At 42.4% G+C, this 12,176-nt stretch overlaps 1 protein-coding gene across 1 annotated transcript in view; it reads right to left on the reverse strand.

Annotated features, from left to right (window-relative positions):
- Positions 1–12,176, reverse strand: part of MINDY3 (MINDY lysine 48 deubiquitinase 3) — a 468,791-nt gene that overhangs the window by 20,690 nt on the left and 435,925 nt on the right. The window contains exon 15 of the mRNA XM_030199997.1: positions 9,564–9,635. Within this exon, the coding sequence (XP_030055857.1) occupies positions 9,564–9,635 (72 nt within the window). The remainder of the gene's footprint in view (positions 1–9,563; positions 9,636–12,176) is intronic.

Consider the following 12,176-nt stretch of genomic DNA (forward strand, 5'->3'; position numbering starts at 1 on the left):
ACAGTCTAAGAAGGAGAAAGACACAGATGCCAGACATTTTGTAGAAAAAGATTTTTATGTGGATGATGAGTTGAAGTCATTGCCTAGTTTTGCATTGAGTGTCACAAGTATGATTATCTCCCAGCTGATGAGATGAGGGAAATATGTATGTGCTCAATGCAAAGAGCTCCAAGCTCTCAGAGAATGAGTCCATTGTCTTGAGGCTAGAGTAGCAGACTTGGAGGAGCTGAGGAAGACAGAGAGATATATACAGGAAGCCTACAGGGACGTTGTAGAAAAGTCCCACCTCAAGTAAGGCATGTCCATGTGCTGCCCTGGAGGTGGGAGGTCTCCTAAAAGGAAAGCATCACCCTGGTGAAGCTGGAAGTAATCCTGTATCCAGGACCAGACCACTAGGGGATGCAATATCCTCTCGCCCCAAGGATGTGTCTCTAGGAACATCTGCACAGAAGGGAAAGGTTAGCATGGCTGTTGTATTTGGTGATTCGATTATTAGGCATTTAGATAACTAGGTGGCTAGTGTCAGGATAACCTGGTGACTTGCCTGCCTGGCGTGAAGATGGTAGATACTGGTGCCAGAAATGGTATTCAAAGCTGACGAGTCAGAGGAACTGAATTAAATCTCTATAAACCTGGAGGATGTAATGGAGCAATTTAACAAACTGAAGAGTAGCAAACTGCTTGGACTGGATAGTATTCATCCCAGAGTACTGACTGAATTGAAAAATGAACTTGTGGAACTATTGTTAGCAATATGTAATTTATCTTTAAAATCAAGCATGGTACAGAAGATTGTAGGGTGGCCAATGTAATGCCGATTTTTAAAAAAATTTCCAGATGTGATCCGGGAAATTATAGACCGGTGAGCCTGATGGTGCTGGGCAAAATGGTAGAGACTATTATAAACAACAGAATTACAGAGCATGGATTAATAAGACAAAGCCAACAAAATTTAGTGAAAGGAAATCTGGCATCACTAATCTACTATATTTCTTTGAAGGGGTGAACAAACATGTGGATAAAGGTGAGCCGGTCCATATTGTGTATTCTGATTTTCAAAAGGCATTTGACAAAGTACCTCATGAAAGTCTCCAGAGGAAATTGGAGTCTCATGGGATAAGAGGTAGTGTTTTATTGTGGATTAAAAACTGGTTAAAAGATAGAAAACAGAGAGTAGGTTTAAACTGTCAGTATTCTCAATGGAGGGTAGATAGTGGGATTCCCTAGTGGTCTGTGCTGGGACCACTGCTTTTTAACATATTTATAAATGATCTAGAGATTGGAGTAACTAGTGAGGTAATTAAATTTGCTGATGACACAAAGTTATTCATAGGTGTTAAATCGCAAGACGATTGTGAAAAATTATAAGAGGAACTTACGAGACTGGACATACAAATGGCAGATGACGTTTAATGTGAGCAAGTGCAAAGTGATGCATGTGGGAAAGAGGAACCCGAACTATAAGCTATGTAATGCAAGGTTCCACTTTAGGAGTCACCGACCAAGAAAGAGATCTCAGTGTTGTTGATGATATGTTGAAACCTTCTGCTCAGTGTGCAACGGCATCTAAGAAAGCAAATAGGATGTTAGGTATTATTAGGAAAGGAATGGAAAACAAAAATGACCGCACATCAACTATTGTGTGCAATTCTGGTCAGTGCATCTCAAAAAAGATATAGTGGAATTAGAAAAGGTACAGAGAAGGGTGACAAAAATGATAAAGGGGGATGGGACAACTTCCCTAGGAGAAAAAGCTAAAGTGGATAGGGCTCGTCAGCTTGCAGAAAAGACAGCTGAGGGGAGATATGATAGAGGTCTATAAAATAATGAAAGGATTGGAATGGGTAGGCATGAATCGCTGTTTACTCTTTCCAAAAATACTAGGAGTAGGGGGCATGCAATGAAGCTACAAAGTAGTAAATTTAAAACGAATTGGAGAGAATATTTCTTCACTCAACATGTAATTAAACTCTGGAATTCGTTGCCAGAGAATGTAGTAAATGCAGTTAGCTTAAAGGGGTTTTAAAAAAAGGTTTGGTTAGCTTCCTACAATAAAACTCGATAAGCCATTATTAAAATGGACTTGGGGAAAATCCACTGCTTATTTCTAGGATAAGCAGCATAAAATGTATTGTACTGTTTTAGATCTTGACAGGTACTTGTAACCTGGATTGATCACTTTTGGAAACAGGATGCTGGGCTTGATGGACCATTGGTCTGTCCCAGTATGGCAATACTTATGTAGGTTGCAGTAATGCTTTAATACAGAAATTCTCTTATTGCTGCTTATAATTTTTGATACAATACTGCAAAAACAGTCTTGCATGACCATGTTATTTCTTTTGCTGCTAAGTGTGATGTTTATGTTTAAATCTTTTTTATTAAAGAGTATAAGGAATACAATACAGAACCCACAATATTTTGAAGATACAATATGTGATACAAAGTTTTGAATTCTCAATAAACCTGCTATTTGAAATTCCATATGTTGTCTTCTTTGGAAGTCATTAAGTTTAAATCTGTTTATTGACATATTATATGAAACCTGTGTATTTATTGTCCGGTATAAAGCCTTACTGATATCACAGACAACTTGTAATCCTTCCACATACATCAAATCATTTTCTTCTTTTATCCCTAGACCCCCCCTCCCCCCACCCTTCCTTCCTTGTAGTTTTATATATTAATCTTGTTTATTAACAGACGTAATGAACCATTCACTGAAACTTATCAAAGAAACTACACTACAGGAGATGTTCTCTGATGTCATATCTTCAACAAATAAGTTACCATTTTGCATTTATTTATTCCTCCCTTAATCACCCTCCCTCCCTCCCTCCTTCCCTATATTGTCAACCAACATTTTAGGGCAGTGTCACAGCTCTTTTTATTTCCAAGATAACATGTAATTAACTGTCTGTACATCAGAATATGAACCAGTCTACGCCTTGCTGTAAAGTACTGCCCTACCTGTCACACTGTCTTAGTCTCCCTAACTGATGTAGGGCCAAAGAGTACCAGATTAGAAGTTCAGCAGCAAACTTCGCGCTCTAGGCGGGAGGGTGTCCCACAATGGCTCCCATTGCGCCCTGAACCTATGGCCTGCTGAACTGTCCAGGTCCTGCACTCCACATCTATCAATTCTCATTTGTTTCACTAATTGGGATCGCCATATCTGCAGAGGGGGAACTTCTTTTACTCTCCAATATTGCAATATGGCTGTTATTCCAAAATAGATTGCTATCTTTGCAAATGTCCTGAATCCCTCTGTGGGGTCTGCGGTGTATCTAAAAATATTGAATAAGATTGTAGGTTCCCGCACAAGGGTGCAGTGCCATAATTGATCTATCCCTCCTATGACTTGTTTCCAGAACTTTTCAATACCGGGACAGCTCCAAAACATGTGGCCGAGTGAGGCCTCCTCATGGTCACATTTAGGACATGCCCCCGTTGTATCAAATCCCGCTTTCCGCGCTCTGTGGGGCGAAATGTGTGTTCTAAGCATCCACCGATATAGTCGTTCCCTCTGAGGAACAGAAAGCCTCTGTTTGTAAATAGATTTCAATTGTGTTCTAAACTCTTCCTCAGTGAGTGTGCACCCTAAATCTTTTGACCACTCATGCGCTAGCCGCCGGAAGTCTATCTCTTCTGTGGAATCTTTGAGTTGCTGGTGGTGGAATTTCAGGGGCACCCTAAGCTGCGCTCCCAGGGTAAACTCCTCCGATAAGACTTCCACCACATCTTCCGTAAGGTCTGTCCAGTCCAGGGAGGCCACATAATGGTGTAATTGATAATATGCAAACTGATGTGTCTTAGGAATCCCATATCGTGACTGAAGTTCCTGATACGTGTGCATGTGTCCCTCTTCTGTAACTATATGCGCCAGGTATATAATCCCCTTTTTTGCCCATCTGCTAAATATACTGGGCCCTTGGCCTGGGGGGAAAGCAGGATTATCACAAATTGACATCCAGGGGGACACTCGGGGGGAGAAGCGGCGGCGTCTACACACCCATCTCCAAGTTTCCCTGAGAGATTTCAATAATGGGTGTATCTGAAATGCTGATAGGGGTAAGGGGGTTCCAGAGTGTAGTAAATGACTAAAGTGGATATCCCTGAACATCGAGGTCTCCACTGATGTAACGGAGAAATCCGATGTTCCCCGGTACCAATCGTTTACGTGTCGCATGGAACTCGCTATTGCCAGGTATTTTATATTCAGAAGTCCCATGCCGCCCCCCTCCCTTGGGGCTGCTATCTGGTGATAAGGTATCCTAGGCCTTTTACCCTGCCACAGGTATGCTTGTATTAAACGCTGTAACTGCCTGTCATCTCTATTTTTCAGGTAAAGTGGTAACTGTTGGAAGACATAGAGCCATTTGGGAGCTATCATCATGTTAAATAATGCTATTCTTCCCCAGATAGAGAGTGGCAGCTCCCTCCACATCAACAGTTTACTCCTAGTCATTTCCAATAATGGGGAAATGTTTTCTTTATACAGGGAGGTTCTATCACTTGTAATGTATACCCCTAGATATTTCAGCTTCGTTGCCTCCCATCTAAGTGTGGCTTTTCCTTTCCATTGTAAATTAGTACCTGTGTCCATATGCATCGCACAAGATTTGGATAGATTAAGGCTAAACCCCGATAACATTCCGTACTCCTCTATCAGAGTCAAGGCCATATTAAAAGACTTTTGCGGATTAGTCAGCACTAGGAGGACATCATCGGCATAAGCCAGCGCACGAACCTCCTGTTCTCCCAACTGTACACCGCTGATTCTAGGGTCAGAATTTAGCTGTCGGAGTAGTGGTTCTAATGTTAGATCGAACAGTAGTGGTGACAAAGGGCATCCCTGTCGTGTTCCTCTGCCTATCTGAAATTTTTTCGAGAGCCCCCCGTTCGCTGCTATTTGTGCCTCCATGTTAGTATATAAAGCCTCAATTGCTTGTTTTACTCCAGGAGGAATCCCAATCCAGTCTAGCATATAGAATAGAAAGTCCCATCCTACCCTGTCAAAAGCCTTGGTAGCATCTAAGCTTACCAAGATTCCAGGAATCTTCTCGGTTCGGCAACGTGCCATTGCGAGCAAGACTCTCCGGGTGTGCAACACGGAGTGTCTATTAGGCAGAAAGCCTACCTGTGCAGGCTCGATCACGTTGGGTAAGAACTTATTGAGTCGTGTGGCCAAAATTTTCGCAAGAAGCTTAATGTCAACGTTAATTAATGATATGGGCCTGTAAGACTCCGGTTCCTCTACGGCCTTCCCTGGTTTCAACAATAATGATATACATGCAGTATTTTCGTGTATTGGGAATCTCCCTTCCTGAATTACCGCTTGATGATATTCAAATAGGGGCCGTATCAATTGGGGTTGCAACATTTTGTAAAATTCTCCGGAATACCCATCCATCCCTGGTGCTGAATATGCTTTCAGCCCTTTAATCGCTTCTGACAGTTCTTTGGGCAGGATGGGAGCCTCCAAAGTAGCAATATCAGTTTCTTTGAGCCTTGGCATTTGGGCCCTTCTGAGAAATTCCTCCATGTGTGCCTCCCTGGATGTATGCTCGGCAGTGTATAGTTGTGTAAAGTGTTCTTGAAATATTTGAAGAATCTCATCTGGACTGTTAGTAATGCTTCCTATTTGTCTTTTCAGGACTGAAATAGTTCTACCCCCTCCCCTTCTCCGCACCACCCGAGCCAACATGCTTCCCACTCTATCTCCGAATCTGTGGAACTTATATTTTAGGAAAGTCCTATTTTTTACCGCTCTTTCCTGTAATAATGAGTTTATAGCAGCCTGGACAGATAAATATGCCTCCCTGTTTCCTGTGGTTTGCTGCTGCATATATCGGCGCTTAGCTTTCTGCAGTCGCTTATTCAGATGTAAAAGGCTAGCTGCATTCTTTCTCCGTTTTCTTGCTACATAGGCAATTATGTCTCCCCGGAGCACCGCCTTACCAGTACACCAATACAGTTGCGGGTCAGACTTATGTTCTTTGTTAAATGAGTCATATTCTTCCCATTTTTTGACCATGTATTTTAGAAAAGATTTATCTTTCACTAAATGATTGGGAAATCTCCATTGTCTGTGTATTTGGAAGTTGCATGGCGCCCCTAATTCTATCCATACCGGACTGTGGTCAGAAATCAATACTTCTTCAATCTTTGTGTCTCTTATGCACTGAAATAAAGCTGATGATATCAATATATAATCCAGCCTTCCCCAGGTCCCATGTGCTCTGGACTGATGTGTATACTCCCTTGAGTCTGGGTGCAAATTCCGCCATGCATCTATCACTGAGAGGGAGCTTCCAAACTCCTTCAACATCCGAGTGCCCTTCCTACTCTCCATTCCCTTGTGTCCCTCCCCTGAATAATCCAATTTGGGGTCCATAAGCACATTCATGTCTCCCACAATTATCAAGTGCTTGTCTTCATATGGAAGTAGCTGTCTGGACAGTTCAGGAAAGAAAATACTGTCAGGGGGGGTGGGTGCGTATACATTTAACAAGTATAATTCCCTCCCTTGCAGCCACATTTTAACCAAAATGAATCGCCCATTGGGATCTTGCAATACTGTCTCTACCGTGCAAGCGAGTTTTTGATGTATGCAGATTGCCACCCCTCCCTTCCGCCCTTCGGAGGACGCGTGGATCACCTGACCTACCCAACCCTGCTTGAGTTTTTCATGCTCTGGCGCTGTCAATTTTGTCTCTTGCAAGCAGGCAATGTCTGCGTTGAGGCGTTTTAAGTGTGCTAGGATCTTTTTCCTTTTTATGGGAGACGTAATGCCTCCTACATTCCAGGTGACTACTTTACAGTGTGGTACCGCCAAGACATATTATCTTCATATCAGTATACCAGAAAAAACTCAGCTCCTGGGTCCCAGCCCTTTCCCAGAAGCTGTAAATGTTGCCTCTGCTTTGTGTTTCAATATTCTGATTTTGACATCCTACCCATTCGTTGGTCTTGTGTATAATCTGAGTGAAAGACCTGCCCTTTGTGTTTCTATGTGCCCCTTTCCCTAAGTATTGAATCCCATTAAGTCCCCATTCCCCCCCGCCCATTACCCTTCTCTTAACGAGAACCCTTTCCCTCTAGTTTGAACTTCCTCTTACTTGTGGTGTGAGACCGCTATGTGACTCATCTCCCCTCGCCTACCCCTCTCCCCCCTTCATAAGGGGATCCCCCCCATCCCTCGGCGATATCTCTAAAGCCACCCCGGTTCTACTACCGGAGGGACTCTTCAAATAGACAACAACAATACAGTTATAACTTTTTAACCCATCATTTCTTAATCAACATTTTCTTTGCTATAGACTTATCTTGCATATTGTGTCCTCGTCATATGCAGGGAACCATAAACAGGGTTAAGACATTGTTCTTTCTGCCTTTTGCCAAACATAGAGTCAAGTTGGTGCATCAGCTGGTGCATGTAGTTCGGTTTCTAGAAACTGTTGGGCCTCCTGGACAGAGTGAAACGATCGCCATCCGTTTTCATGTTGAATCTTCAATATGGCTGGGTAGATCAGCATAAATCTTGTTTTTCTGCTTACCAGTGCCGTGCAGAGGGGGTGGAACCGGCGACGTTGCTCTTGTACCCCAGCCGAATAGTCTTGAAAGATTTTTATCGATGCGCCATCGTATTTTAAGGTGTCTCTTTTCAGTCGAAAGCCTCTCATGATTTCTTCCTTGTGTAGATAATTGTGAACTTTGATTATCACCAGTCTGGGTCTTTGCTGCCCTGGTTGCCGACGGCCAAGCCTATGGGCCCGTTCTATGCACAGTTCCCCATAACTGTCCGACAGGGCAAGTTCTTTTTTAAGCCAGCTTTCCAAAAGATGTCCTAGTGATTTCTCAGGAATTGCTTCAGGAAGACCCACAATGCGGAGATTGCATCTCCTTGCTCTATTCTCCATGTCCTCAATCTTGTCTTGCTGTGCTTTAAGTTGCTCCATCAAGCGCGTGACATCTTGAACATTCTGCGCTCCCCTGTCCTCTGCCGTTGATATTCTGCTCTCCGCTTCACCCATTCGTCTCACCGTGTCAGCCATGGTGGATTCTAAACTGCTCATTTGGCGTTCTAGCAAGTCAAATCTGGGGTTCAATGCGGCGCTGACCGCCATGGTGATCTGTGCAAGTTGTTTGTCAGAAAAATCACCAAGCTTTTCAAGTTTACCTTCTGCCATCTTGATCCCAGTGGGTGGTGGGGAGTTTTTCCCTTTGTCGTACTTAATACCGCTTCTAGTTGTTCCTGCTGATTTGGGCCTCAAAAATTGCTCCATGTAGAGGGTATTACAGTTTCTCTCTGGCCTCTTCGTCACTGATCTTGCTTGTTTAGCCCTTTTGCCCGGGGGTAATTCGATGGTATTGTGGGTCTGGTTTTTACCCTCTTATCAACGTGATCAGTCCAATTCTAAAAGTCTGGAGAGTCGCTCCCCGCGTTGATCCAGCCCGTATGTTTTATTCGCTGTATGAGTTCTCCCCTAGTTAGCTGTCCAGAACAAGGCCGCAGACACCAATTGTCTATTAACACCCGGCGTCGCCCTCTCTTTTCAGCCAGCGTGTTGTGGTAATAATCTTTATTAACTATCCCTACTATGGTGAGACAGCGTCTTTGCACGCTGGAGCATGAATTAGTGTACTCAGCTCTTTATATTGAGATGTTTCCAGAGAGTCTCTCGTCATTTCTGTAAATGGCCCCGTTTCTGTGCGCCGAGGGGGGGAGGGGGAAGAAAAATGGAAGCATCATCGACTTTCTCCCGCTTCCTATTGCCCTGCCACGTCTCCGATTTCCCCAACAATCATCCCCTACGTACTTGTTCTGCTCGCCTTATTACCGCGGCACGAGTGCTCTGCACGCTCTCACTCTGCATCTTTGGCCGCCATCTTGCCACTTTGCCGCGTGCGTCGCGATCATCTGTCGTTCCCGCTTTATAAGGCGTGTTGGGTGTCTTTCGGTGGAGTCCTCCGATACTGGAGGGCTTTAGGCATCTTCTGGGCGTTGCATGGTGAGTCTGGGGAGCGGGGGAGCAAAGAGCCCGACAGCGGAGTTGCGGAGCTCCTCTAGACCGCGGCCATCTTGCCGCTCGGCTCCGCCGGAAGTCCTAAGTGTGATGTTTATTACGTGCTCCCTTCCATAGATAGATACAATTATATTTTAGTATCTAAGCAGCTATTTTTTTTTGAGTGGAAGGGAAATTCTGGAAATTCTCAAATCATACACATAAAAAGAAGATATAAATAATAAAATACGCAGAGAAAATAAAACAAAAATAGCAAAACAGTACCGCAAAAGCTGAAGCAAAAGGGTATAGAATTTTTTTTCAATAAAGGACCCTATATTATTTAAATGAAAAATAAAACTATGTAGATATAAAGAGATACTATGCATGAGAATGGGCTTATATTCGAAATATATATATTAGTGCACAGCAAATTACTCTTCCTCACATTAAGATTTCAGTGAAGTCGGTACCAGAAACAAAGCACAATTAGATGAATGTTTTCAAACAGGAGTACAAGTATCCAAACAATTTCATTTACTATACTTATCATACCTTTTCACTGTAATTTGATTGCTTCAATCCATTGTAATGGTACACTGTAAATGACTCTGGAACTCTTGAGTCCTGAATGTCAAAGACAGGTAGAAACAATGATTTTTACTTCAGCACCTTCCTCATGGGCCCTTTCTCTTTTACGCTCTCCAGATTCAACCAAAACATGTCCTAACTGTACTTGTCTACTTTAAGACCATTTTTTTGGTTGGGGATGGTAAAGAATGTTAAGCTACAGCAAAATAAAACCATCCTTCGCAGTCACTAGATTTTTGCCCATTGCCTCTTGCCTTCATTGCATCTTACCTTGGTTTAGGATTCTAGTGTTAGCGCTACTGGCTAGTACTAGCAGCATGGAGACATGGACTTTTTGTAAAATTTATCTCAAAATCATGCATAAAATTCTCTGTAAGATCCCCAGATTTAAGAGATTTATTCTAGCAATACAATTTATTTGAACCACATTTTCTTCTGAGGGAAATAAAAACATTGCTTCCCGACCTTGTCAGGATATACTACTATTAGGTAATAAGGCTGGCTAAGAGCAAATTTTCACTTAAACATGTACATATTATATGCAACTCTGTTTTTTTTTTTCTAAAACTGTTCTTAATTGCTTGGTAGTAAATATTAACAATTGTAGAAGAAGGGCATTTTCTAAAATTGTTAAGTGAGAGGGCTGTCAAGTGTCTAAGCCCATTCATGAATTAAGGGACAATTATTCTTGTTCTTGAATGCCTAAGCAATACTTTCCCCAGTGAATATAAATTCTCTCTATAACTTATCTAAACTTTGTTTGCATAAATATTTCAGTTGGCATTTGTTAAGTGAAGCAGCACTACAGGTTGTATTCTTACATTTATATAATGATAGATTCGTTAAGCTTAGGCTGGTTAAATCAGTGTGCGGCACAGACTTGTCTTAAAAGTATTAAACAAGAAAAGAATGTACCATGGAAAAATCAGGCACAAAAATCACCACAGAAGTCTCAAACATTTCTGTCAGATGTCATTTGGTGGGCAGAATGTAGTGAAGGTTTGTGGTAGACATACTGGGAAACCTGGATAGCTATATGTAAAGGGGCCTATAATGTCTCAAATGGTTATACACAATTACTATTGTACAAATCAGTTTTAGTTGGTCCAATAAAACAAACCACCACCCACTCAGAAATGTAACCAGTCTTGTTTGGGATGCTCAACAGCATCTGGGGCCCTTTCAAAAAGGCGAGAAAGGGCCTACATGCGTACAGCGCATGCCAAATCAGCATTACCGCCCTGCTATCATGTGCCCCGAATGGTAATTCTGAATTTGGCATGAACCGAAAAGATGCAGTAGAAAATATACTTCTATCTTCTACAACATGGTGCTTACCTGGCGGTAGACAGAAGTGTGCATGCCACATACCTAACACCCGGGTAGCGCATGAGACCTTACCGCTAAGTCAGTGGGTGGTGGTAAGGTCTCAGGCCGAAAATGGTTTTTATTTTGCCTCACGTCCATTTTCCATCCCCTTAAAAAATTACCTTTTTCCAATACGCAGTAAAAAAATGGCCCAGTGCATGCACAAAAGACGTACTCATACTGCCACAGGCCACTTTTTGCTGTGGCTTAGTAAAAGGGCCCCATGGTTTTTACTACTGTGAATAAGGTTGAGTATCTTCTTGGCAGGACAGTATCAGTAGTTAAATTAACCATATATAGAGAACACAGATGCATCTGATGTTAACACATTACAAAGTATAGTTACAATTTATTTATTAGGATTTATTTACCACCTTTTTGAAGGAATTCACTCAAGGCGGTGTACAGTAAGAATAAATCAAACATAAGCAATAGACAATTACAGCAGTAAAAAGGAAAAATTATGTTCTTACCTGATAATTTTCTTTTCTTTAATCATACCAGACCAGTCCAGACTAATGGGTTGTGTCCATCTACCAGCGGAAGGAGGCAGAGAAAATAGTTCCAAGTAAACCGCCCCTTAAGGGTATTGTGCAGCCTGGAATGTTCAGTATTTTGAATAGCCAAGCAATGGTGCTCTGAAGTCTAGAAGAAAACACAGTTAATACCAAACAGGCAAACTCTTGGAGCCAATATAAAGAACCGTTCCTGCTTGGCCAAAGGCAACTGCAACCTCCCCTCACAGTAAAGTAAGCGGGAGGGAATGGTCCATACTGAGCTTGCTCAAGCACATAGAGATCTACCCCTGAATCCGGGGAAAGAACTCCGTGATGCCAAGTAACAGGAGTCATACGGAGCTGGCACAACAACAAGTGGCAGGAGATTGAATAGAGAAGATGAAATAAGTAGTGCTGTAGGACATCCCAGCATACTGAAGCATCGTGGAACAGCCAGGGATACCTAAAGGAAACAACACTCTGACACACTTTAGCCAGGGAGGGCATCTGGACTGGTCTGGTATGATTAAAGGAAAGAAAATTATCAGGTAAGAACATAATTTTTCCTTCCTTGTCATCTATACCAGACCAGTCCAGACTAATGGGATGTAGCAAAACAGTTTCCCAAAAGGGGTGGGGGGAGAGAAAAGAAGAATGCAGAAGGTTGAAAAATCAACAAAGCTATACACACAGCAAAAAACTGATCAGCAGA

The sequence above is a fragment of the Microcaecilia unicolor genome, chromosome 1 (assembly GCF_901765095.1).
Source record: "Microcaecilia unicolor chromosome 1, aMicUni1.1, whole genome shotgun sequence".
In the NCBI taxonomy this organism is placed as follows: Eukaryota; Metazoa; Chordata; class Amphibia; order Gymnophiona; family Siphonopidae; genus Microcaecilia; species Microcaecilia unicolor.